Source organism: Fulvia fulva, chromosome 2 (assembly GCF_020509005.1).
Source record: "Fulvia fulva chromosome 2, complete sequence".
Classification (NCBI taxonomy): Eukaryota; Fungi; Ascomycota; class Dothideomycetes; order Mycosphaerellales; family Mycosphaerellaceae; genus Fulvia; species Fulvia fulva.
The window spans coordinates 2,826,066-2,852,154 of NC_063013.1; the positions used below are offsets into that span (position 1 = coordinate 2,826,066).

A 26,089-nucleotide genomic window follows, 5' to 3' on the forward strand; every position below is an offset into this window, starting at 1 on the left:
GCCAGTGCCAGTGCCAGTGCCAGTGCCAGTGCCAGTGCCGCGACGATACATGTACCAAAGGCCTGAGGCAGTGAGGTGTCAGAGGAAGCGATGCTCGTGCTTGTGACGCCCCACATGCCGCGCTCCACGTCGATCCTGAATTCCTGATCCTTCGCTTCATCCTTCCCGAGGTCCTCTTCTCACTTCGTCATTCAGCACTACATACATGTACACGTACACACGTCAAAGGACCTTCACGCAAAGCGAACGAACGTATGTTTGGATGCTTCAAGTCAACACCTATCTTATCAGCTTCGGCCTGGGCGCCTTCTCGAGACCATGTCGCGCCACCGTCTGCGTTCTGGGAGCATCATCTGATCGATTGGGGAATATCGTCTAGCCAGCATACACAACTAACACAACGTGACCAAAGCTCTGACTCAACACCACACGCCTCGCTAAACCTCTCACTCTGTCATCTCGCATGCCCCTACTTCTTCCCGGTGTCCTCCTTCAGACTGACGATGCGATTCAGAATCACCTTGTCCGCCGTGGAGTCGCTATCCTCCGCAAAGAACGCGGTCCGCAGGCCTTGGAATCGCACACTGCTCTTGTCGGCAGTGCGTGAGTCCGACTCACCTTCCGTCTTTGGCCAAGGCGCCTTGACCTTGATCTCGAGGAAGCCACATTCGACCATGGCATTGGGAAAGACGACTTCACTCTCTGGGTTGACGTCTTCGTAATAGCCGCCGTTCTTCCAGTCCAGCTCATTTGGCTTGCTCGTCTTGAAGAGTGCGTTGAAGATGCGACATTCTGCTTTGATCGGCGACTTGTGCAAGGCGGACTCACCGACCCAGTGGATACGGGCTTTCCCGAGCTTGACTTCCTGGCCATACTCGGCGCGGATCTCGTTGACCTTGCCGGTCTTGTCGTCCTTTGTGAAGGAAATGCACTTGATCGGGTGTTCCGCATTTAACAAACCGACACTCTGGCCAGGTGACAGACGGAAGAAATCGGGGTCGTCCACCTCGCGAAAGTCGTCTCTGTCGATGTATATGATCTTTGTGAAGGGCACCTGCAAAGAGTCGGGGTGTTAGTGACAGGCAAGAACGCCGAGCAGTCTCTCAGAAGGCAGTATAGCTGGTGGATTACAGCACTGCGCGAAGCGCATGTCTCAACCACTTCAGCTCCATCTAAGCTGCTGATCATCGGCCGGCGCCTTTCATTCAGTACATACCTTATGTGTGCCCTTCTCGGCATCCTTAGGGTCGAAGGGAACTTCTCGCTCCTCGATGTAGTCATCAGGCAAGTTATCGAAAACCACCTTGATAGGATCCAGAACAAGCATCAGCCGGGGCACTGTGCGCTCGAGATAGGTCCGTATCGTCGAGTCGAGACTGTGAGTCATGGTATTTGCATTCGCCTTCGTCACACCTAGATCCAGTACAAACTTCTTGAGTGCGCCTGGTGGCACGCCACGGCGTCGGAGCGCTACGAGCGTGAATAGGCGCGGGTCGTTCCAGTCACGCACGACAGGCGGGATCTTCCTACCAGCGCCGTTGGTCACAGCCTTTGCTGCTTCCGCCGTCGTTTCCGGTTCCTCGTCACCCTCTTCTTCGAGCTTTATCCCGTCCACTCCTTCAGCGGCTTCGTCGACCGGATCAGGCTTCTCGTCTCCAACAGTGGCGCCGTTGACAAGCATCGCGATTCTTCGTTTGGAGAGAATGGTCCCTTCCACATTGAGCCTGCCGTATTCTCTCTGCATCGGACCCTTTTCGTCGCTCCCAGGTAGCTTGTGGTCCAGTGCTTCGAGCAGCCAATTGTATGCAGGGCGGAGTGTCTCGAATTCGGCTGTACACAGACTGTGGGTGATACCCTCGAACGAATCGCATAGACAGTGTGTAAACTCGTAGGTGGGATATATCCTCCACTTGTCGCCGGTCCTGTGGTGGTAGTTCTCCTTCTTGATTCGATATGCCGCAACATCCCACAGAGCAGGGTTATCCGCGAGCGCTTTCAGCTTGGCTTTCTCCTTCTTGATCTCAGGCGTGTCGTCCTCGTTCACCTCATACTCTTCCGACTTTGTGCCAAGATACTGCTTCATCCGTAGAACAGCTACGCCTGCGTCGTATTTGTTGTCTCTCATCGCCCGAAACTCCTCGAGATTCTTCTCGGGCGTGTGCGACCAATGCTCACATACGCTTCGAGGGCCATGTTCCTTGCCACCTCTGCCAGCTTTTACTGCCTCGGCGGAACAGAAACACACGTACGCCTTACCGCGCCTGATAAGCTCTTCTGCCAATTCGTACAAGCGATCGAAGTCATCGGATGAGTGAGTAATCCGGGCGGGTTCGAAGCCAAGCCAACTGACCATATCCTTTATGCTTGTGAAGAACTGCTCCTCCTCCTTCGCAGGGTTCGTGTCGTCGAAACGGAGATTGCACTTTCCTCCATACGACTTTGCGAAGCCGAAGTTGACTGTGATCGCCTTCGCGTGACCAATGTGAAGATAGCCATTTGGTTCTGGTGGAAATCGTGTTTGTACGTCTGCGACTGGCTTCTCGTTGTAGACGCCCTTCAACCAGCCCGTCTTGAACGGATCGACAGCTTCTTTGGGCTTGTTCTCTGTGGGAGCATTGTTAGCCTTCGCTGCTGCTTTGGCTGCCTTTGCTGCCGCCTTTTTGGCCTCCTTTTCAAGCGCCCGCTTCGATGGTCCTTTCTCAGCGGCGTCGGCCATCTCTGTGTGGTGATGGACTGTATCGAGAGTGGAGATGTTGGAGGACAACTCGAGGCTCACGACTCACACAATTTCCCATGAGTCGTTGGAGGGGCAATGCTTTCGGGAGAAACGAGCCGAAGCATTGTTTCACATGCCCGATACTTGTTTCAGACTTACTCTTCTTCTTCCCGCGTTGATCCAACGACCTTGACATGTTCGACATGGTGCAGACACACACAGGTCACGTAGATATCCTCGGGATGTTGGAGATACTGACAATGTGGCACGTTCGGTGCTAGAAGTACCTTACAGTCGACGGTCAGGCGTGACTCAAGATCAAGCACAAATGACTGCGCTTGAATGCTCCTTGTGACGACACTCACGAGCATGTCACGTTATGGCAGTGTGCGCAGACAATTTCGTCGCATGGGACAGTTTAGTCGCACGGAGATCGGAGCAAGCAATGCAGCAATGCGCGACCTCGACCACTATCACATCGCAAGGAGCCACGTGGGAGCAAGCTCTGCTGGCTGTCGGGACGATTTAGGTTCTGATGATGGGCAGAATGACATAGCTCGAACCTCGGGCTGAACTCGCGCTCACCTAGAATGAAATGGTAGGGCCAAAGGATGCCCTGCTGATGAGTCGATATTAAGAGAGCAGTGTCTGTCCCAGCTTGCGTTCTGCCAGAAAGAGCATTCTCACAGAGAGACATCGAGACCACACATCCATCCCCTGGAGCCATTGGCACATCGACTCGCACCAACACCGCACTCATGACTCACCAATACCGCTACCCGCCCATTCCTGTCTCCCAACAATCTGGAGAATACAAACCCTATGCCGAACAGCTCGAAACCATGGCACCCAAGAGCTTCGGCGGCGATGGCTCTATCTCCTCTGGCTCCGCAATGACTTACCGCGACGCCAACTCCGGCCTTATAGGCCCCTTCCCTACTATTATAGCCTCCAAAGAGGTCGGGGCGGCCATTATGAACGTGTACAAGAACTTCTCAACCCTGGAGGGCATCCCGAACGATGTCAAAGAAGTCGCCATCTTGACGACTGGTGCCAAATTTGATTGTGCTTACGAACAGTATACGCATCGTCTCATTGCTGTTAAGCAAGCGGGATTGTCGGAGGAGCAGGTTCAAGCTATTGGGAGGAAGCAGAAGCCGAATGGGTTGAGTGAAGCGGCGAATGTGACTTATGATTGTACCAAACATCTGGTAGACACGCCTGGTCCGTTACCGCAGAGCTTGTATGATCAGTGGGTGAAAGTGCTGGGGAGCAAGGAGAGGGTGCTATTGTGCATACATTATGTTGGAATTTACTCGTACATGAGCATTTTGATGAATGCTGCGAATGCACCTGTACCGGAGGAGTAGGGAATCTCGCAGAAGCAATGCAGAACCTAATGCTGGGTCGCTCTTGACACTAGTCTCCCGCCTCTGACCTTTCACTCTGACAACATAGGCATGGTCCATGCCTTTTGCATAGAGTCGCGTATGGCGCGGTAGCTTGCGGCATCTGTGCAAGATCATCTTCTGCGAAGCTCGCACGATAATCAAAGACTTACCTCGAGCATCAAGATCAGTGACCTTTAGGGACTTCTGCTCTCCAGAATCTTCATCATGCCACTGCTTGTTGTTGTCGCCAATGCCCCAACTGTGCTGCGAAATCGGATGGTTGTTTGGCATGAGCTCGAATTTGCACCCATTTAATGGTTGCAACCTCGTTGACCAGACCTCGATCATGTCCATCAATGCTGCGAAGCCGAACTTTTCGTTATGTAGAAAGTGGTCCACAGAAATCGCGAGAGTTTGGGGGCGCGACGGGACCATATTTGCGGCGAGGAGCAAGCTGTGGGCCAGATCCTCCTGGGCCGAATAGGGCGCGATGACCAAGTATAACTCGATTCGTGTGACCCAGGTCCATCGGTGAAGCAAGCTAAGATTCAAGAAGCCTTTCTGACGCTTTGTGCGAGCAGAGGCTCCGGGGCCACCGCTCGCTGGTTTCAATCTCGGATACTCGACGCGATGGAAGAGAGGGTGAGCTTCATCATAGATGCTCTTACACGTGCGGAGAATCTGTGGGTAGAGTTTGTTGCCGATGGGTTGTGCCTCGAAGCGCGTTGCAGCTGCATCTGAGTCGCTCATGGTGGGCGTCTTGTTGTCAATATCGGAAACGATGTCGAAACCGAGCGGTTGGATGAGGTACTCGTAGACCTCCAGACGCAGCTCTGCAGGGAGTTTCAGGAGGTAGCATCTCCGTGTCGTCGTTGCTGGCATGGGCGCCGAAGTGGGTGCCATATCGTTGTCGAGTGTATGGATTGGGAGCTGATAGTTCCGTCGATGGTGCAATTTGATGTTGTTTGGCAACGGTTTGTTCGTCGCAAGGTGCGGTTGTAAGTAGATCACGACCTCTAGCTCGCGACATCCTTGTCACGCACTTGCGCGCCTTCTTCACTCTTTCGGCTTCCTTATGCGCGGCATTGCGGGTATCTTCACTTGTGTTCCCAGATTCTGCACCTGTGCAACGGCATCTCCAAGCAAAACCCGCACAGCGCCTTCCAGTCTTCGGTCTTGCTTCCGTCTCATATACAGTATCACGATCCAGAGTATGACAGCATCTGCCACCACAAGCTGAACAGCCCACCAACTCAACCTCGCGACCCACCCCAGCCAGCTGTGTTTCCGCTGGTAGTTGAGCCATCGCCTCGATTCGAGCTGCTCGCGCAAGGCTGTGATCTCCGTCGTAAGCTTGATCAATGATGACTCCATTCGTCTCCTCCAGCGGTTCTCCGACGCCGAAGGGATAGGTCGACGTGGCGCAAGGAACCGGTCTGGGGATGAGCCGTCGTTCCCAGGCTCTGAGGGCTCTTGCAGATCAGCCTCGTCAATCTGCGATATTGGCGCGTCAACGAACTCTTCCCGCTCATCCTCTGCTGCCTCATCTTCATCAGCCTCCGACTGCGGCGACAGCACTCGCAGTCCTTTATTGCTGTCCTTGCCGCCACTCTCGAGAGCAGCAGCTGATGCACTGGCTCCGCCATTGTTTCCCGAGCTCCCGCCAGAATGCATGTAGTCCCTTCTCTCGATGGTCTGCAAGGGCGATGAATGCTCTGAGCTCGAATGTTGCGAATTGTTCTTTATCTGGTCCCACACAAACTCCAGCTCTTCCACAAGCTCTCGCGCCTCTGGCGTCGTGGAAGCGTACTTGTGCATCGTCGAGATGAGCCTCTCGATGTATCGCCTCTTGGCCTCGGTCCTACTCAGCCCTTCGTTCGCCTTCCAAGCATCCCACTGCTCTTGCTCTTTCTTCAGCTGATCATTTGGTGTACTGGGCGATGATGATGGTCGGTCGGCGATATGCGCTACATCGCCTTCCATAGACTGTTTGTACAGTCCATACAGTGCAAGTCGATCGGCACTGGGCGGCTTTTGTGAGCCTGGTCTTATTTTGTTCACGGTGATGAGAGCGTGTCCGAACACCCTGTCTGGATGTCTTTGTTAACCTTTACGCCGTACCTTCCGGCTCCGAGTGCGTTCCTTACCTATAGAGTCCGCCATGATGGGCAGGCAAGAGAGTCTATGTATCAGGCCACTTGAAGATACTGTGTCGAAAGAAGGAACTACCCGGGTCGTTGATGCGAGCAATTCAGCTTACTCGGCTTACAGCGTCTCCGAGGTTCGTTCTCAAGACCATGATGACGCCGACAGCTTTTGTCGTGGGCATAGGTGAATGTCGCGTGCAAGAGTGGAGTCAAGTCTTCTGCATCATGGGTCTTCATGTGACAAGGATTCTCCATCTCCCACCCACGTCTAAACTCTAGTTCTAAAGCTTTAGGAAGGACAACCGCGGCATGAGATACAGAGTTTCGGCATCGCCATTCCAAGGCTGCACCGAACAGGCATATTCAATCCCGCAAAAGGGGAGGGACAAATCTGACAGCAATGGTATGTTCAACATTCTGTCGACATGCACTGCGTGCTTGGCCACTCTCCGCGAAGTGTAGTCGCTCCAGCACTGGCTTCTTTTCGAGCGCAATTCCACGCGACATGTGCAGCGAAGACAGCCGAAAGGACACCGACCACTGCTCTTCACCAACACGACGACCTCGGGACCCTGATCTTCTAAGCTAGAGCGCCACAGAACGAGGCTCGGAAGATGTATTATAATTTATTGCCTAAGGGTGCTCGGCTGCCGGCCAACTGCTTGCTTTGGCCGAGCGCCTGGCGGAAATCTATCCATGCATCTTCTCCGCCGCCGCCACGCCGCTGCTTGAAGCTATCAACACGGCCTTACCAAGAACTTTCTTCACACTCTTGCCGATTATGCGCCGAGATCTGTCGCTATGTCAAGCCGATAGTGCATTCCTCCACAGCCAATGACTGCCGCCATGGAGGCATTGCATACCTCTCTTCGCCCGATGCCGGCAGGCAGTGACGGTGCACTGCGTTGCTCGTACAGATAGGTACATCATAGGCCAACGAAATCTGGAGTGTCCGCTGCCGAAGTGCTTCTAGGTGTTATGCACAAGTCGCCGAGTTGTAACCATCAGTTGACCTCAAGGTTGAGCTTCACTTGGTTACTCATTTTCCTGAGAGCGAACGTGTCGACATCTCTTGCCCTGACTGTACAGACTCTGTAACTCACCAAGGGACATTGCTACTTGTACACAGGAGTGCAGATGGTGACTGACCTGATCAGCAATGGACGACGACGAGAAGCAGCCCGTGGAGGCTGTCGAGGAAGAAACTGGACTCAAGCCCACGTACACGCACTCCAAGGAAGAGGAGCACGACCAATATAATGACAAGACCCCCACGGCAAAGAGAGGACTTGGATATTCGGAAGCAGACCTGGAGAATCACCGGCTTAGCCTGCACCATGCACAATCGCATGTCTCGACGCATGATGCTGCCATAGTTCACCACGACCATGACCAGCACTTCGAGGCTGGCGACGAAAGTAAGTCTAAAGGAGTTATGCTGCTGGTTTGGATGAAGGATGGAAGTCTATTGCTGGATACTTGTCGTGAGGAGCAGCCATGTTCCAACGCAAGGCATCACACGTCCAACAGCCATCGGCAGCATCGACAACCTCTTCAAGTCATAGCACGCACTGACATATGCAGTATACGACAAGTTCAGCCCGAGACGAAAGATGCTCATCGTCTCCATCATGAGCTTCTGCTCATTCCTAGCACCCATCAGCTCGACAAGCATTCTCGCGGCCAGTCCCGAAGTCGTGGCGACATTCGACACCACCGGAACAATCTTCAACATCAGCAACGCTCTCTACATGCTGTTTATGGGTATCTCGCCACTCTTCTATGGACCTATAGGTCAGACCTACGGCAGGAAGTGGACGCTATCGATTGCCGCTGTCACATTCACGGCCTTGAGCATTGGCACAGCTCTGTCACCGAACTTGGCTGCCTACTTTGTCTTCCGTATGTTAACGGCCTTCCAAGGGACCGCCTTCTTGATCATCGGAGGAACGGTCATTGGGGACATCTACAAGCCGATTGAACGTGGCACGGCCTATGGGTGGTTCATGTCTGGCACGTTGATCGGTCCAGCCATGGGTCCCTTCATTGGCGGAATTATCGTGACCTATGTGTCTTGGCGCGACATCTTCTGGCTACAGACAGCACTCTCCGGCTTCAGTACCGTACTCGTCATCTTCTTCCTCCCCGAGACAATCCACCGCCGGCGAAGTGACGAGCTAGTCGGCCTCTCCAGAGCAAAGAAAGCCAAGCAACTATGGGCATGGGTCAATCCAGCTAGGGTTCTCTTCCTGTTCAAGTATCCGAACCTCATCATCATCGGTTTGGCCTCTTCAAGTCTGGTCTGGAACATGTACTCCCTCCTCACACCGATCCGATACGTCCTCAACCCGCGCTTTGGCCTAACCACACCACTGCAGTCCGGCCTGTTCTACATCGCGCCAGGTTGCGGGTACCTTTTCGGTACCTTCTTCGGCGGCAAGTGGGCAGATCGCGTGGTGAAGAAGTGGATCATCAAGCGCGGTGAGCATGTCGCGGAGGATCGTCTCCATTCCTCTCTCATCACGATGGGTATCGTGATCCCAGCGTGCATGATCGTCTATGGTTGGAGCATCGAGAAAGAGGTCGGCGGCATACCATTGCCTGTCATTGCCATGTTCTTACAGGGTGTCGCGCAACTATTCTGCTTCCCTTCGCTGAACGTGAGTATCTCCCTGGAACACATTTGTCCCAGTCGCCCTGCTGATAAAAGCCCCAGACCTACTGCCTCGACGTGATGCAAAAACGCTCCAGCGAAGTCGTAGCAGGCAATTACTTCATGCGCTACCTCTTCGGCGCCGCAGGCTCAGCAGCAGTGCTCCCCATCGTCGACGCAATCGGTGTAGGTTGGTTCAGCACCATCTCAGCACTCTTCGTCTTCCTCGGCGCATTTGGGACGTGGTGTGTAACAGTTTGGGGACGACAATGGAGGGACGCAATCGATAAGGACAAAGAAGGAGAGGACCAGTAGGTTACAACAGAGCTTATATGAACCTCGTGCGACGTTTCTGGCGCCGTGGTTGATCGATTGACGTTGGGAGTGTTCGGCTGCCGGTCGCACGTGGGTTGCTTGATTGGCGTTGCTGGAGCTGGCGTTTTGGACAGGAAAAGACACCCCTGCAATTGTTTGCACCTCAGACCGTCGAACGATTTTGAGTAGAAGGTATATAATACAGTGAAAGAGCAGGAAATGCTCATTCGTGTCGGTCTATTGCTGGACATTAAATTTCACGGTGCGCTCCTTTCGAGGCTTCATCAGCTTCTGCAAATCTGCAAGCCGGTAATCGTCGACAGGCGTTTCCCAGTCATCTCTAAGTAGTCCATATGTTTCGTTGTCGTATCCTCCAGGTTTTCTTGGATTAAGGGCCCAGTACCCATAGTCTGCATCAATCTCGTCAAGAAATTTCATCAGATGGTCCCAGTAGTTGCGGTCTTGGTCTCCAGCGTGATGTGGTGCACCAGACTCGCCCACCCACACAGGAGCGATATTTCCGCGGATCAGGAAGGCCCAGTTCTTGTCCATGTCCGTTGGGAATGAAGGGTATGGACGTTTGCCATAAGGAACCAGTGTAGACCAGCCAGACCATGAGTAGACGTGACTGCTGTAGACAACTCGGTCTGCGACGGAGAGTTTAATTGGACGAGAGCGCGCGCCGCCACAATCGTTGGCGGACGAGATCCCTTCCACAAACATGAGCCAGTTGGGCTGAATTGACAATAGTGCCTCGCTGGCTTTCTCTGCCGCTGTCGCCCACATGTTCCAAGTCATCGTCCCCCAGAATCCTCTGGGCTCGTTGCGTAGATCAGCTCCGATGACGAGCGGATTGTCTGCCAGTGGTCTCATAATAATCTTCCAGTTATCGATCCATGAGTCGGTGGTCTGCTTGATCTTGCAGAAAGGTCCGAGATGGTCATTCTTCCAGCTTGAATCGCACAAATTCATACCATCGCACCAATGTGCATTAGTGATGTGATCATTCGGTATCACAGCAAGACCAATGTCAGTCATCGCCTTAACGCATGCGAAGTAGACGTCCAGCGCGCGTGGTCCTTGAGGTTCATCAGACTCGGACAGACTCTCGTTGTGACCCAAATCGTAATTGTCTAACAGATCCAGATTCGCTGAGATGACTTCGGGCGGAACGATCGGGTTTTCGATTACCATCTGGTCTGAATATGGGAATCTCACAGAGTTGAAGCCCATCTGGCGGATTGTGGCAGCGATCTCATCACGATGCCGGAAGTCCAAGCCACCCGGCACAAAGAAGATAACGCTAGCACCGTACCAATTGATACTCGCCAACTTCACCCTCTCACCATTGGCATCGATAATGTGCCTCCCCGCCGTCCGCAGGGGCGGTTGAAATAGCAGCATGTCATCCGTAGTGTTCCATTGGTACCTCGAGCGTTGCCTAGGAAGATAAGCAAACTGGGCCTGGCCTGAGGGAAACGATTGTAAGCTGAAGAACAAGAAAGTGATGGCCAAGATCGTCGCCGAGAGTAGCAGCGTTCTTCGAATCATGGTTGTCGCCGTCCTGCGATGTTAGGGGATGGGACCAGATGTTGCCGGCAAAGCAGAAGCAAAGAAGGGTAGTGGTAGAATTGGACAGCATAGTGTGCCACGCGCGGCCGGGCGGCGGGTTTATATGTATGCAGTGTCCGGCTGAGTAGGTAGTGTCAAGTTCCGCAGCGTCCGGGAGTGGCCAGCGAAGTCATGTGTGCTGGGCTGACTGGCCTTGCCAAGGCACACGGATCTGCGAGAGTGGCTGCAGGTCGCGGAGGCGCGAGATGACTTACCTTTGTGGTCATGGCTGGAGTCTATCATGTCTGCTGCCTCCTTTGCTGCCATGCTGTGCCAGGGCGAATATAATAACAAAGGCAAGCAGTGGCCGAAATGCTTCGTTGATGGTTGAGTATGGGCGACTGTAATGACAAACAATGCCTCAAGATCCGATGAGTGTTGGTCGTGTGCGTGTTGGCTTTGAAGGAAGCTTGCATGCATGGATGAACAAGCGGCAAAAACAGACTTCCGAGCCCGCAGGACTCAGTCCCACGAACTCCTGAACGACGTTCTCGAGTCATGTAAGCCAGGATATGAGCATACGCTGCTCGCTGAAAGTGAGTGAGTGAAAGGCATTCCGAAGCCGTGGAACGCACGGCGACTGCCGGACCGATCCTTGATTACCTAGGTACTGACAGTACTGTACTCTTCTGCTGCCAACCGCACCAGAGAACTTCTCCTGCCTCTCTTGTTGGCTAGATCAGCAGTGTCAGCAACACACTCACACCCACGTGCATCTATATGGCCACTCGATCGATCTCGTGCTCGCTCGGACTAGCGGACCTAATGTTCCTGCCTGGGGGGGGGCCAAAAGGATGCTCGGAAGCCTTGGATGAAGCAGAGGTGGAAAGAGATGGATAACTTCATGTCGGGCGGGGCCTCTACGCTGCCAGAATCTGCATAGATGGACGAGAGAGTGTGCCGCGAGAAGCTTGAAAGGGATATGACGATGGTTCTTGATCGGAGAGAGAACCGCGCGAGCTCAATGCGCATCGAGTGTCTTTCTCTGCGGAAGGCAGACTGCACAGGACGCGCTACCAAAGACGAGATCGGATGAGACAGCAAGGATCAAAAGCCGTGGTTCAGGCATACGCAAAGCTATACACCATATGCAGGCCAACAAGAGAAGCCTCAGCAATTCCAAGCAAACCCCGAAACCCAAGCACCATGCAAACCGCTCATTCTCGGCAACAGCCTATTCAGCCTCCAACCTTGGTCCTGGAGACAAATCACAGCGCCCGCATCATACAAAAGAAACCCATACACCTAATCGAGCTCACCGGCGGTCGAACATTGCGTAAACTTGTCAAAAGTCCAGCTCCACCCAACAAGTGCCGCAACATGTCGCATACCCTACTGCGGCTTGAAGTGGAACGCAATCAGACCCATGGGAAATGTCTGGATACCGGCGAGTGGGTCATCCTCGGCGGGATCCATCTCATCGTCAGCGATCTCTTCCCATTTGGCCTCAATTGCTGCCTTCTCCTGCTGTGTCTCGGCCATCTTCAACTCTGCCTCTTTCGCGGCCTCCTCTTGGGCGTTGTAGACCTTCTTCGTCGCTTTACTCTGGGCCTCCGCCGCTCGAGCATTGGCACGAGCAATGACACGAGCGGAACGCTGACGTGATTGCTCGGACTCAACTGGAGCATCATCGTTGCAGGCTTCGCACTTCCACGATCGGCCGTTCTTGTGCGCGTTGTAGTCCTTCCTGTTGAAGTACTCTGCGTTCTGCTTGTACATGCTGCTGTGGAAGAGGCCTCGATCATAGCAGCCTGGATGGAACAGAGTCTGGCAGTCATCGCCGTCGCAGGAGATCAGGTACTCCTTGGAAGTCGTCTCGCACTTGCAGAAGGTGGCTTGTTCGTGGGGAACCTCAGGTGCCTTCTTCGTATCGTCCATCACGCCATCTGCGGCACGGTCCCACGCATCGGACGACTTGATCAGCTCAAACTGGTGCTTGTCGTCTTTAGGGTGCGCATCGCGCCTGCACATGAAACAGGAATTGCAGAACACGAAGGTGATGCAGTGGAGACATTTGAAGGCGATGTCTTCAGTGTTGTCACCGCAGACACTGCAGTCCAGCCCGGTGTCGATGCCTGCTCCCACGAGGTCCTCCGGCTTGGTGCCCTTGAGCTCCTCGCCGAACTCCTTGTCTGGTCCACCAAAGGTCGGATCCAATGCTAGCTCGCGCTTTCTGGCTGCCCGAAGCTTCTGCTGCAGCTCGTCACTGTTGAGCATATGAAGGCTTCTCAATGCTCGACCGACCGCCTCGTCTTTGAACTGGAGCTCGTAGTCTTTGCGTGTCTTGTATCGGTCGTCGATCTTTGCGCGCACACCTGGACCACTGAATCTCGAGACGGCGATTCTGTATCCTTCGTCGCTGGCAGCGAGCGCGTTGATCACTTCAGCTGGATCCATGGAGTCCTTCGTGCGCTGTGCCTCGCGGTCAGGGGAGCTGCTTCTGTTCCGCGGCGCGCTCTTCTCACCACGTTCGCGGTACTTGCGAGTGGTGTCGCGCTTTGTTCCCGACATTGGATCATCCATCAGATGGCAGGTCCGGAAGCGAGTGCGACTCTGGCCTGGCTTGACCACGAAGACTTTGCTGCGGTTGGTGAGTTGCATGCGAGTCTGTGTGCAATTTGGCATCGGGCATGCAAATGCAGGTTCTCTGACCTTGTGGTCTGCATGGGCGGAAGGTTTGTAGTTGGAACCGCATCGCTCTCTCTCGTTAATGGATCGGATGCGGTGATCGCAGATTAGAAGGTGTTCTTGTGGTCGAGTCGCAAAGGAGCCTCTGAAGCATTCAGTCTGGTAAGGCTGTCCATCCGAGTCGTGCGCTCGAGTACTCGAGTCGCCAAAGCCGAAAGACATGGTGGGTGGTCCAAACAAAATGCGCAGCCTGTTGTTACAGTGTTTGTTGGTGTTGGTGGTGGTTTATTTCACGTTCTGAGGAATTCGGATCCGAAAGGTTGTGTTTGTGGTAGACGAAGTTGGAAGTGAGCATTAAGCGATCGCGCTTCGGGCTATCTGCGGCTCTCACACGACCTTGCAATTCACTCGATCCATAGAGTCCTTCGCACAGTGTTCGTTGCGGCCAGGGGACTATTCCTGCCTAGTTGTCATCATGATGATCAGCGGAGTGCAGTCAAATGCTAAGCAGCAGAAGGATAGGTAGACCTACTCTGACATAAATACTCATATCCTCAAACGTCTTCTTGCCCGTCTCGTGGTCGAGGACGTAGTTCCCCATATGCCATGCATTCTCAAGATCTTGGAGACTGTCGTATGAAAAGATAGACTGGAACAATTGAGAGACTTCTAAGCATTTGCGGGTATGTGTAAAGTGTTCTTGGGGTCTTCCTGGTGTTTGCCTGCTTGGCTTGTTGTATTGTTCAATGCTGTCTCGGCGGCTTCCAGGTGATCTTGGGGCAGATCTTGAGGTGTTTGGGTAGCCATTGTTGGGTAGCTAGAGAAATTGGAAAGCTGTAGCCCAGGAGGATGTGGAGGTGCTGTCAATGTCAACTACCAAGGCACACGACCCGATCTAGATCCAATCGCTTGAATCATTCAAGCTCAACGCTAATGACGAGGCATGCGGCATGACATCGTGAGGCGTCTTTCTGCATGTGGGGGATGGCACCGGGACAATGTGAAGATACGTGGAGTATCACGTTCAGTACACTCATGTGAGAGCATGATCACAGGCAAAGACTGCTCAATCGCTATCCTTAAATACCCTCATTCGCCAGCCTGTGCACTACAGGCACCGAGCTCGGCGGCACACTGCCATACTCGCAAATCACCATCCGAATATACTCAGCCGGCGTAATATCATACATCAAATTCAGAATCTGCAGGTTCTGAATATCCTTCCAATCATGCAAGTTCTTCAATTTCGTTTCCTCGCCTTCGTCACTCCTGGAGTCCTTCGATGTAGGGATCGATAGTTGTGGCTTCGCGGGCAGGAGAAGCTCTTCCGCCGGTGCTACCTCGTTGATGACGATGCTGTCCAGTGCTACCTTGCCACTGAACTTGACTGATTCACAGCACACGATGACTGGGATGTCGACTCGGTGTGCAGCTGCTGCAAGCGAGGCTGTGCCGATTCGTGATTGGAGACGGCCGTTGGACAGCATCGAATGGGCACCGAGGAGCACCAGGGTCGCATCGGATACTGCTCTGGCAAGACCGGCATAAGCGTAGTACTCGACTTGCAGTCCAGCGTTCATGAGTGAAGTGGCAAGGTTCTTGCCCTCGAAAAGCGGTCGCGAGTCAACCACTATGAGCCGAAACTTCGTGCCTGCGGCATGTGCCTGCAAGATGGTCTTCTCGACGATGGAGCTCTTTGCATACGTAAGTACAACCGAGCCATGTTTGATCAGTTGGCTCGCCGAGCTAGCGATGGCCTGATCCGTGGCTGTGATGCGCTCCATGATGAAGCGATCAATGTTGTCGCAGAGGTCATCCTTCGCTTCATGTTCTGGCATATCCGGGTCGACTTCGACTATCAGCTTCTTTAGCCATCGGATAGCATTACCCATAGACTCGGAGATCGGCCGACATGACTTTAGAAAGTCGATTTGTGGGGAGAGATAGTGACTCGTCAAGTGTCGAGCAAGAGATGTGCCCGCTGGGGTTGTGTATTCTTGGATGGCTTCCTTGAATGCAAGGAGCATAGCGACACATCTCGCGCTACTGCCGCAGATCTCATAGCTGCTCATCTGGAAGCCGAGCGCCAGCACCGCAGGATGGACGTCTTTCGAGACTCCTTCGAGGGTATGTCGGCGTGGCTGGTTGTACAGGTGACTGAACAGCTCGACCTGCTTGTTCTCCTGCCTCTTCACTGGCTCTTTCGGCGCTGGCTGGCTCTGCGATCCTCTGCGATTCCTCACTGGCAATGAAGCCTGCTGCGCGCCGCCTGGGCCCTTGTTCTGCTCGCCCTGCTTTTGTGCTCCTGTTGGCTGCTGTTGCTTTTCGCCCTTGGGCTTTTGTTGCGCAGGTCCGGCATTTCCACCTTGTTTGGTAGGCTTCGTCTCTACGTTCGCTGCGGCAGCTTCTGCTGGCGGACCACCTGTAGGCGCAGCGGTCTGTTCCTTCTGCGCTGCTCTTCTGGCCTGCTTCTCTGCTTTGGCTCTTTTCTTCAGCTCGGCTGGAGGGAGCTTCTGCTCCTGCGCTGCTGGTGCATCTGGCTTCTGTTGCTCAGACATGACGAAGGCGTTGTGTTCTGTAAGGCCGTTCTGGTTATGCTCCTTCAGGCGGGTGTCGGATTCTTGGCTGGGGAATGCGATGGCTGCACTACTTTCGTCCAGGTGACGAGCTCTCTTGTGATGCGCTGCACGTAGTACCGGAGAGTGGCATCGTTGTTCACTCAAAGCGTGCCATGATGCTAAAATCCTCGTCGGAACAATCGTAGGAAACGCGGTTGGTGTTGGCGAAAGTGGTCCTGATATCGCTCATGTCTTGGTGGATTCGATCACTGTGCGTACTTTCGGTCCTTTTGTGGGTGGTGTTCGTTCCGGTGTATCGTAGTGGTGTAGTCGTGGTGAAGCGAAAGTACTCCATGTCCCGCGAAATTAGATGCCCGCAACATGTGACTCGCGAGTGAGTCAAACAGGGTCCAGCTATCGGACGCACAGACAAAAAGTATATATATCTGGTCCTGGAACCAAGACTGAACGAATGGACGAGTCCACTAATCTTGTGCCGAGTATCTCAGTGAATCGAGTCTGTGAAGCTGCTGCTAGCATCGCTCACCGTTCTGTTACCGAAGGCCCGACTATTTCGAGGGCGATGGTCGTGGTGATACACATTGTTATGCTACATAATGTACAGTATGCATCTATGTCATGTTCTGTTGCGCCTCGCTAATGCGTCATGCGATATATCTGCACTGGCTCAGCCCGCGTTGAAAGCCTCGTGGAAACCCCACACGCCGCCTTAAAAGAATGCCGCCCATCCGTTGAACAACGTCGCGAGATTCTTCTCATCAGTCGCTTGCTGTATCAACTCATTGACAGCAGCAGGCGTACTAAGCGTCTTCTCCAACTTCTTCTCCACAATGGCCAACGCCCTGTCTGCCTCTCCTGCCTCAGACTCCCTCTTCTTGGACGTATTCTCATGCTCAAGCCCACCTCTTCTCGCCGTCTCTTGTGCTTCCTGCATGCGTTTGGCTCGCAGTGGTGACACTGACCAGTTGTACAGCGGATCGTATCTCAGAACGTTCAGCAGTGTCATGATGCTGTCCTTGTCCTCTCTGACGGCGTCCATTGTGAATTCACAGCAACGGCGGAAGACGCCTTCAACGCCAGTCACGCCCATACCATCCGCGACGTCCCGCGTGAGACGGAAGGGTACCATCTCAGGTATTGGCAAGACGCGTCCCGCCTCAAAAGCGACGCCGAGATCAATGTGCACACATTCTCCAGTCTTCGTGTCCAGCAGAATGTTGCTGCAGTGGCGGTCGCCCAGACCAAGTATGTAGCCAAGGATAGATATGCTGGCTGTGGTGCGCGTGTACGCTGTACGTTTCTCAAACCATTCGTCGGGGTCGTCGAACTTCTCAAAGAAAAAGTGCCGCATGACAGGATGCATATGATCGCAGATTTTGCGGAACTCTTTGACGCGCGTGTCATTGCCGCTGCCCGCCACCGAGTTGATGATTTCTCGCGCTTTGTGGTCTGTATAGTCTGATGGATAGTACCTCTTATGCGCTGCTCTGAGGTAGTCATTGATTGGCGTCGAATTGGCCACAAACTCAATCACTCCGCAGCGTGTCGTGAGTGGGACCACTTTGTACGTACGAACTTTCAGATCGCGCTGTCGAGTCACCTTGTGATTACGCAGCATCTTGCTGACCTCTTCGAAGACCTGCTCCATGATAGCATCCTGTCGGAGATCATCGTCGCCACTCTTGTAGATCTCCTTGTATTCCTTGCCATCAGAGGTAGTGGCCGTGAGCATCTTCGGCTGGCTCACACCGCCTAGGACAGAGCCGTATGAGTCGAAGCGGGTGATGATGGGCAGATCCTTGTAATCACCGCTTGGCCTGAGAGTAACGGAGATGGTCGCTGGGGGGACGAGCATGGTCGGTACGGTCGTCGTGACTCTGTATGCTTCTTTGTAATCTTTCACGCGGAACTTGCCCGATCGCTCTGGCTTCAGCTCGGATAATACCTTATAGTACCGATCTGCGCGAAAGATGCGATCATTGAGGGCCTTTTGCGCTGGCCTGGTTTCCATGATGCTGTTGATCGCTCTTGCAGCTTCGAATCTTGAGGTCATTGCTGTATCAGTGGCTGCAGGCTTGATCGATGACGCTGCGAACAGATGATGCAGGCTGTGATGCGGGTGCTCTGTGAATATCCTCAGAAGGAGCGCCTGCAAGGCCTTCTGGAACGTCGATGGCTCGTTCTCCAGCCGCGACATGAGCTGGTTCATCAGGAGCACCAACTTCCAGCTGGCGACATCGGGCAGGTACTTCAAGACGACCCCATTGGCTTCCTTATCATCGGCATTCTCCAACCACAAGGCAAAGAAACGCAGCACACAGATATCGTGCTCGTCCGAAGCGTGAAGTGCCAAAAGATAGTTCTGGAGACTTTGCTGGATGTACTTGTCTCGGTCATTTCTCAACCGCGTCTCTTCGTGCGTGTCAATGTCAAGCCACTGCTGAGACGCACGCAGTGACCTGTTAAGCGTCGTCCTGTCTTCTCCTGTTCGCTTTGCGTTTCGAATGGCTAGCTTGATAGCATCCACTTCTTCCTGCTTGCCCTGTCGTAGCTTGGTAATTCGGCTGAGATTCTCTCTATTGCTCGGGCTCTGAAGTTCTTGGTCACAGAACTTGGCGAACTCATGGAAAACGTCACCTGCCTCCGATCCTTCTGTCCTGCTTTTGAGGTGAGCAATCGCAGGCTTGAGGTGATTGCTCATGATATCTTCTGGCTTCTCCAGCCGAGCTTCGGCCAGACAGTGTCCAAGCTGCGCAAGCAGACCTGCTCGGCCAACGGCAATATCTTGCTTTTCCATGTCGGCCATGGTCAAAGTATCTCGGAGCATTCTTATAGATGCAGAAGTCTCGCCAGCGTCCCAAAGCACCGATGCCGTCTCAGATTTGACCACGGCTTGGACACTAAGCTTCGTAGCGGTGTACTTCTCTATCATCCCATCAAGGGCAGAGGTGGCGGAAATTGAATCTTGGATTTTGGAATACTCGCGACCAAACTTCGATACATCGAGCAGTGCCTCTGCTTCGAAAGCATGGCACTGCCTCTTCGTCAAATGAAGGGCGGTCTGTAACATTGTATTCTGGCACAACATTCCGAAAAGCGTCTGACGGTTCGACAGAAGAGGTTTGACGTCTTCGTAACGGGCCATCTGCATCCAGTCCTGGCGCGCCTGAATCAGACGCCACCTTGCAACCATGGCAGTCTGGTCCGCCGAAGTGATCAGTTCGTGCGACTCTGTAAGCATGGCCAATACATGAAACCACGATTTGGGTGGCATCATTGAGGATCCACCAGCGAAACCAGACTGAGCATGGTCAACGACTGCGGACCTCAATATTCCATCGGCCTGTCGAGCATCGCTAGCTCTGCTGAGTGCCTGGAAGACCTTAAAGGTCGTAGCGGAATCGCTGTTGAGTGTATCAGGCGGTGTGATGTCCCACTGCTGCAGTGTCCGTGCTGCAGACAGGATGTCGTCTGAGGCAGTGCCCGACACACCCACGCCACTCTTCAGAAGCGCAAGCGCCAGTCCGTTGAAGTTCAAGGCTGATAGCGACCGAGCCATGCCGATTGCATCGTTATCGACTAGTCGATGTGAAGACCGCATGTGGCTGTCCATTCGGGCAGAGCGAAACATCAAGCTTCGGAACCCATCTGCTTCGTGATCTAGTCGATTCAGCACCGAGTCCAGTGAGGCTGTCTGTTGCACTCCGTAGAATGAATCTGGTTCTTCGAGCTGCTGATAGAGCGATATGAGCAAGTCTTCCGACACTTTGGCCTGAGGAAGTAAAGAAACTGAATGTCGGGCGGACGCTCGTCTGTTCGCATCTGGCACGGGCGCTGCGAACTCGGCCAAGAGCAGAGCGCCTGTGGGCATATTACATCTTGAGCCAGCACTTGCTGCGAGCGACCAGTCGATATCAAGCCACTGAAGGCGGTCGATCTTCGTTGTCTCATTCAAATATGGTTGGCTCTTCAGGTAGAGCAATACTCGCAGAAAGAATTGTTGCTTGGAATGCATCGCTTCTGCGGTTTCGCTGAGACATTCGGCAATTGTCGCAGACAACTCTTGGCGAAGTATCCCTGTGTCACTCTCCTTCACCAGCAGAATGTGTATTATGCTCGGCAGCAGAGATATTGCAAGGCCGTTGACGTTCTGAACAATTGAGGTCAAAGTAGACACAATCGGTACGACCAATGCCCAGTGGCTCAGGGTGGTGACAAGGTTTATCGCCCAGCTTTCAAGAGTTTCCGACTGCCATTGACCAAGAACATGACGAAGCAACTTCTGATCAACGACGATTTTGATACTTGCGGTAGCCGACGCAGGCTCGTAGCCATAGTCGCCATTAGCAACTACGGCGTGAATCGTGCTTGGCAGCATGTTGTCGAGAGCCACGGCTTCGTCTCCATTGTCTCCGTTATCGGTCGGGCATTGATACAGACACCGCAACGTATGATCAGCTAAGCCAGCTTCGAGGCGACTCTTTGAGAAAAGAAGATTGTTGAGATGCTCCACGATCGTTGCTTGCGAAATGCCGGTACCCCGTGCCACGCTGAGGTCGACCTTTTCGCGAATGGCGACTTCTCCGTGTCTTCGCACGACCGGTGCTGTGCCTGTGGAAGCGAATGCTCGACCAAGCACTCCAGACGCCCACGCACGAAAGTGATCGTTCGCCGGCAGGCGTTGTGTGCACTCCCAAAGCTGCTGCGCATACGCTACGGCTTCGTGGTCAACGCCCAAACAGTCGTCGGAAACTATCGGCGGAGGCGCGAAGCCCTCAGATAGCAATCTCAAGGCTTCAATAGCATCTGTGTCCGACAGCTGCGACGTACTTGAGGACCAGCCCTTCAAGATAAAGAGCAGAATGAAGTTTTCTGGGCTGCCAGCTCGTGCGTTGCCAGGGAGCTGCAGCTGCGCGAGCGCGGTAGTGAGCCCAGTGTCGATAGCGACAGTACCAGGCTCATTTGTGGTCTCACTCAGGAACCTCACCAGCCATCGCTGGAAGTCTTGCATCTTCTGGACGGTGTTCGCGTGTTGAGTCTCTTGCGTTGTGCTACTCTGCTTCGAGCGAGCGTGCCTGCTCATCTGCAGGATTAGCAGCATCGTAGTGCCTGTGAGTAGGCGCACATGTTTCTCCAGGTAGTGGCGCCCGCGATGCATCAGATACTGAAGGATGCCCATGGTATCGTCAGCACATTCGCTGTCGCTGACAAAGGGGCGCAGCGAATGGAGCAGCAATTCGAGTGGGAACTCCGCTAGCGCCACCTCGCCCGCCATGCAGACCAGTATCCTCAAGCGCCGTATCATGATGCAAAAGTGTAAGGGACCCATGGTCTCATCTATGTTGTCGAGTAGCATACGGATCGCCAGTGTCAACGAGGAGGCTGTCCAAGGAGCGGTGGGCTGCAGGCCAACCCTCTTGCACACTCTCTGTATCTGGTTGGGAAGCAACTTGGCTCTGAACGATGGCTGCTGGGGTACTGGCAGCATACGCTTGGAATAGCTGTATTGCTTCATTTCCGCCAGTGCTGCGGCGGCTTGACCAAAATCAGCGCTCTTCACTAGCCAAGTGTCATTGGGGTCGTCTTGCTGCATGTGCAGGTACAAGTAGCCCAGGACCGTTGGAAACTGCTGCGAGATGTACGTCCTATAGTCTTCCTTGCTGATTATCTCTTTCAGGCGATTGTCGTGCTCAGACGTGGTCGGTCCGTTTGATGGCTCCAGCACATCATAGCTGATAGCATACGCTGCGCATTTCGCAAAGTTTCCTTTGATAACGCCGGGAGGCATCAGTTTGAGCGCTTTTGTCATGATGTTCATGCCCTCTTCGGACTTGCGCACCAAGATCTGAGCACACGCCTCGGTCTGGTTCGAGACGAGCAGATCGGTCAACGAAGTGTACTGGAATGCAGCGAATGGCAGTTGCGTGATTGAATGCTCAGTGCCAAGCCAAGAATGTAGTAGCTGTGGCGCGAACATGGTGAAGAGCTTGCGTGGTGTCTTGGCTGGTAGTTTTGAAGCAAGCTCTCCCAGACAGTGAGCGGTATGCTCAAGCGCGTGTGGCACCAAGCCTGCCGTCTCGAACAATGCATATACACACTCTCGTCGCAGGGTGTGCCAGGCAGCTGCCAGTTTGGATAGGAACAACAGGCGCATGGCTATACCTTCAAGCCATTCCGTATCATCCGATAGGCTGTCTCGAAGGTCCTTGAACATGGCTGGATGAGTCGACAACACGAACAAGCCGAAGATCGTGGAAATGCGCCCAGCAAGTGACCACTGAAGTGCGATCCTCCCTTTGCTTAGCGTGCTGAATAGATTTGTTCTCACAGATGTTGCGTTGTCAGTTTGACCAAACTCCGAGTCTGTGTGACAAAGTTCCAGCAGTAGACTAGCCAGTTTGACCTGCGTATTTGATGAAAGGAAGCCGACAGATACTGCCATGGTGAACCAATCGTAAATGTCCACGCCGAGACCATGCAGCGCCTTGTTCGAGGGGTCCGTCCATGCCGTCATGAGACTCGACATCACGTCGAGCATAGTACCAAGTGCTACCTCCGACCGCCTGTGAGGATATGAGTTTGCCCACTGGTCCATGAAGTAAGCCAAGAGTCGTTCAGAGTCTGCAGCATTGAGCGTCACACCAATCTTAGGAAGCAGAGTGATCGCCACTCGACTTGAAAGTACCGAAACGTCAGGTTGAGCAAGTAAAAAGTCCGCAACCGCTGCTGAGATCGCCGTGGCAGATGGACTTTGATCTTGCGCGTTGATGGCGGTAGCATACAAGACAACGTTTGATCGCATCGCTGTCTCGCTATACGTACCGTCGTAATCGTTTGCAAGTTCGATGGCGCCGGCTAGTATCTTGCCTTGTCGACTATCCTGGGTGTTTGAGGAGTCTTCGAAGTCCATGTCATCGTCGTCGAAATCATGGCTGCTAGAGTGCTGCTGCTTGTGAGTCGACCCCACGAGAGCACGACACACTATTCTTTCACATGCTGGAGGTTGATACTCGTGGTTTGAGTCGCACGTACCAAGTCCGCAGAATGCAGTAGACAACGTCGAGAGCCAATCGTGCATCTTGGTATCGTCCTGACTAGCCTTACTCATGTAATCCTGGAGCGACTCCAGTAGTGTGTAGGCTTCCTTCTTGAGTTCCTGTTGCCCGCGTAAATCTCTGAAAGTCAGGCAGGAGGATACACAGCACAAAGCTATGCATACCTTCATAAGCATGACAGACTGATCGCGACTCAGCTGGAAACCCGACCGGCTTGCATTTCCCGCAGCCCATTTGCTATTTGCGCCAATCAGTTCGGCAGTCAGATACTTCAGGATTGCATTTTCATAAGCGAGCTGTGTTGAAATCGCCACAGGGCCCGGGGAGGTTGCAGTGAGCGAAGGATTCGTGACGCTTGTATCTTTGGAAGAAGACAACAAGAGATAGGCTACTAGGTCGTTGTGTTTCTGGCACAACAGCCACGCCCGGCCTGGTGCGTGCCAGACCTTGAATCCAGGCGCTTGTGTTTGATGTGTGCGCTGATGCAGGCATGAAGCTATCAGAGCCACAACGTCGGAGGCGTCCCAAGATGATGAAATAGCGGCGTACGGTTTGTTGTCAAACTTGGCTGGATTGAAGTTCTGCGACAGCCAGAGTGCCATGCTCTCGGCTGCTTTTGCATAAGCCCCTGGCTGAACATGCTGGACCGCGGTCAGGCTGCGCGATAAAAGCAAAGAAACGGAGTCCGCCATCAAAGTTGGTCCATTGATGTCCATGGTTAGAGTAAGCAGCTGTATGAGCTCGATGATGTTGTCGTTAGGCACTAGTCGTAGCTGAAGCATCACAGAAAGCGTGAACGAAGCGCTGCGGCATGTTGACGCGTTGCTCAGCGAACGTGATGCTATTTGCCAGGCAGCTAGCCAGTGAGGACCCAAGGCGTCATCTGTCGCTGCCGCTTGCGAGGCGCACGCTGCCATTGCCAGCAACGCCCACGACGATACGGTCCCAGCCTCTTCACTGCAGCTACTGCTGATGTTGCCGATGATTGTCCGCAGTTGAGACGGCGTGAAAGCCTTCTGCTGCGCCAAGAATGTTAAGACTTGCAGAGCGCGAGTCCTTGACGAAGGCGAACCTCGAGATGCCTCCTCGATTAGCGCTTCTAGGCTGTCTTCTCGTCGCCGCCGCTTTCTCGGTCTGGTGTTAAGATCCGCCTCGGAATCGTGATTCGTTTCGTAGTCCGGATCAGCATCGAGTGGAGTAGTCCCTATCATGACGTTGTAGAAGGATGCCAGCAGGTAAATTATCAACCAGTATGATTCGGCATTTGCATCTACGCAACGTAGCGTGAGCAGCGGTGTGCAGATCTCGTCACTGGCTGGACTGTCGGTGGCACTGAACTGCAAACGCAACTGCCCAAGCCCCAATTGTTTCTTGGCGTCTCGTTCCTGGTACTCGTTCTGTATGGCGTCGATCAAACCGATAAGTTCCGGGCGCAGAGAGATCGCAGATTCCTGGCACATGCCATTCAAGATATAAGGTCGCAACAGGAGAAGCGTGATCAGCATTTGTTCTAAAGCATGAGATTTGCCAGACCACAGCTGCCGCACTAAACGCATCAGTTGTACCGTGACTTCCTGTGTCAGCTTGACGTCTTCGATCCTCGTCCAGGACAGAACATGATTGACAGCAGTGAAGGCTTCCACATGGGCCCTGGAAGTGTAGCTGCTGGTCTTCAGATAATCAATGAGAGCGGCCATCAACTCGTGAGCCATTTTCTTCACCGGAGCATTGGGAGCTGCAGTAAGGAGCTGGAGACACGAGACAGCCTCCTCGGCTACCACTCTGAGAACCGATCGTGACTCCTGCGAACCCGCAGATTCTCTGTTGATGGATCTCGAGGAGAGGTAGCTCGAGCCATTGATTGTACCAGCAGTGGAGCCATGGTCCAGTCCATTGGGGTCAGCTGCCACGGAGTTGGCGTCCTGTAGGTAGCCGATGCAGGCAACAACTATGCCTTGCCATTCTTTGGTGAGATGTTCAACATGAGGTTGATAGCTCAATACGACACGAAGCGTTTTGGCATAGTCCAGTGCTAACGGCTCGCAAAGATCTCCCGCCTGCAGGTAGATCGATTCGGTGATGTGATCGATAATTGCTTTGACAAGCTTGATGGTCAAAGACCTGACGCAAACCTCTGCTGTCAGTCGAAGGGCGCTGGCAATATCGCTCAGACGGTTGGCGGTTGTAGACTTGAGCGTCGGGGTCTTTGCCTTGACGTAGGCGGACTGATCATTGATGGCGGCCTGGAATAGAGACTGGAAGAGCGTAAGTTTCGTCTTCTCGTGCAAGTCTCGTATGCGAGAGTCGTTGGAGTCAAGTCGAAGAATGCGCTTCAGATCAGCCAGGCCCTGCTTCCGAGTCGTCACAGTGCTGGACGAGATGTTCTCTGCCAACGGTTAGACAAACATGGCAACACAGAAGACTGGTTGCGACGCACCGATTGCTTCATCTAGCATCACCTCGGCGGGAGGAGGTCGCGGCATGTTCGGACGTTGCGCTGTGGACGCTGTCGAGCATGTTCATGCGGATGGGGGGTGGAACTAGAATATGTGAGGGTCAACGCGTCTGGTGGCGGAACGTGTACGGAAGGAACCGCGGCGGAGATTGGCGAGTGGCTTTCGTGTACAAGCAGCGGAGTGAATGGCAGGCCGCAGATGCAATAGGGTCGTCAAGGTGGCATAGTGAACGGTCGAAAGTGTATGGAGGTTCGAACGAAGAGCAGTGGTGCTGCGCGTGCAGGTCAGACCCATGCCGTCCATTTTGGGTGAAGCTTAGACTATTATTTCTATTCAGGTCGACAAAAGGGTCGGGACGACTTGGACCCTGCCTCACTAAATTAGATAGTTGTTGAGAATATGCAGGTCATAGGGTCAACATTAGGTGCTTAGGGAGATTAGTAATCAGGGCTTGCTAGTCAAGTCCTGAGTGCAGCTATCCCTCCTAAAACACCTACACTATTAACTGGCGATACTATACATAGATATATACTATCCT

The 26,089-nt window shown here is 53.5% G+C and overlaps 9 protein-coding genes across 9 annotated transcripts; 2 read left to right on the plus strand and 7 right to left on the minus strand.

The window, feature by feature from the left end:
• Positions 1-469: 469 nt before the first annotated feature.
• CLAFUR5_02985 (Glutamine--tRNA ligase protein virJ) lies at positions 470-2,716 on the minus strand (the record flags this gene model as incomplete). Its single annotated transcript, XM_047902133.1, has 2 exons — positions 470-1,054; positions 1,217-2,716. The coding sequence occupies 2 exons, from the start codon at positions 2,714-2,716 to the stop codon at positions 470-472; spliced, it is 2,085 nt and encodes a 694-aa protein (XP_047758455.1).
• Positions 2,717-3,474: 758 nt separating this feature from the next.
• On the plus strand, positions 3,475-4,086 carry CLAFUR5_02986 (uncharacterized protein; the record flags this gene model as incomplete). Its single annotated transcript, XM_047902134.1, has 1 exon — positions 3,475-4,086. The coding sequence occupies one exon, from the start codon at positions 3,475-3,477 to the stop codon at positions 4,084-4,086; it is 612 nt and encodes a 203-aa protein (XP_047758458.1).
• A 71-nt stretch (positions 4,087-4,157) lies between these two features.
• Positions 4,158-5,010, minus strand: CLAFUR5_02987 (uncharacterized protein; the record flags this gene model as incomplete). The annotated part of the gene is made up of 2 exons (XM_047902135.1): positions 4,158-4,228; positions 4,278-5,010. 2 exons carry the CDS (start codon positions 5,008-5,010, stop codon positions 4,158-4,160), a joined length of 804 nt encoding a protein of 267 aa, XP_047758457.1.
• A 153-nt stretch (positions 5,011-5,163) lies between these two features.
• CLAFUR5_02988 (Autophagy-related protein 37) lies at positions 5,164-6,270 on the minus strand (the record flags this gene model as incomplete). The annotated part of the gene is made up of 2 exons (XM_047902136.1): positions 5,164-6,197; positions 6,255-6,270. The coding sequence occupies 2 exons, from the start codon at positions 6,268-6,270 to the stop codon at positions 5,164-5,166; spliced, it is 1,050 nt and encodes a 349-aa protein (XP_047758450.1).
• Positions 6,271-7,413: 1,143 nt separating this feature from the next.
• On the plus strand, positions 7,414-9,222 carry CLAFUR5_02989 (MFS-type transporter ppsE; the record flags this gene model as incomplete). The annotated part of the gene is made up of 3 exons (XM_047902137.1): positions 7,414-7,672; positions 7,839-8,914; positions 8,971-9,222. 3 exons carry the CDS (start codon positions 7,414-7,416, stop codon positions 9,220-9,222), a joined length of 1,587 nt encoding a protein of 528 aa, XP_047758449.1.
• Positions 9,223-9,459: 237 nt separating this feature from the next.
• Positions 9,460-10,773, minus strand: CLAFUR5_02990 (Endoglucanase E1; the record flags this gene model as incomplete). The annotated part of the gene is made up of 1 exon (XM_047902138.1): positions 9,460-10,773. One exon carries the CDS (start codon positions 10,771-10,773, stop codon positions 9,460-9,462), a length of 1,314 nt encoding a protein of 437 aa, XP_047757687.1.
• Positions 10,774-12,165: 1,392 nt separating this feature from the next.
• CLAFUR5_02991 (uncharacterized protein) lies at positions 12,166-13,683 on the minus strand (the record flags this gene model as incomplete). The annotated part of the gene is made up of 1 exon (XM_047902139.1): positions 12,166-13,683. One exon carries the CDS (start codon positions 13,681-13,683, stop codon positions 12,166-12,168), a length of 1,518 nt encoding a protein of 505 aa, XP_047757688.1.
• Positions 13,684-14,540: 857 nt separating this feature from the next.
• Positions 14,541-16,019, minus strand: CLAFUR5_02992 (putative translation initiation factor eIF-2B subunit delta; the record flags this gene model as incomplete). Its single annotated transcript, XM_047902140.1, has 1 exon — positions 14,541-16,019. The coding sequence occupies one exon, from the start codon at positions 16,017-16,019 to the stop codon at positions 14,541-14,543; it is 1,479 nt and encodes a 492-aa protein (XP_047757685.1).
• Positions 16,020-16,749: 730 nt separating this feature from the next.
• Positions 16,750-25,578, minus strand: CLAFUR5_02993 (Serine/threonine-protein kinase tel1; the record flags this gene model as incomplete). Its single annotated transcript, XM_047902141.1, has 2 exons — positions 16,750-25,481; positions 25,533-25,578. The coding sequence occupies 2 exons, from the start codon at positions 25,576-25,578 to the stop codon at positions 16,750-16,752; spliced, it is 8,778 nt and encodes a 2,925-aa protein (XP_047757686.1).
• Positions 25,579-26,089: the final 511 nt, after the last annotated feature.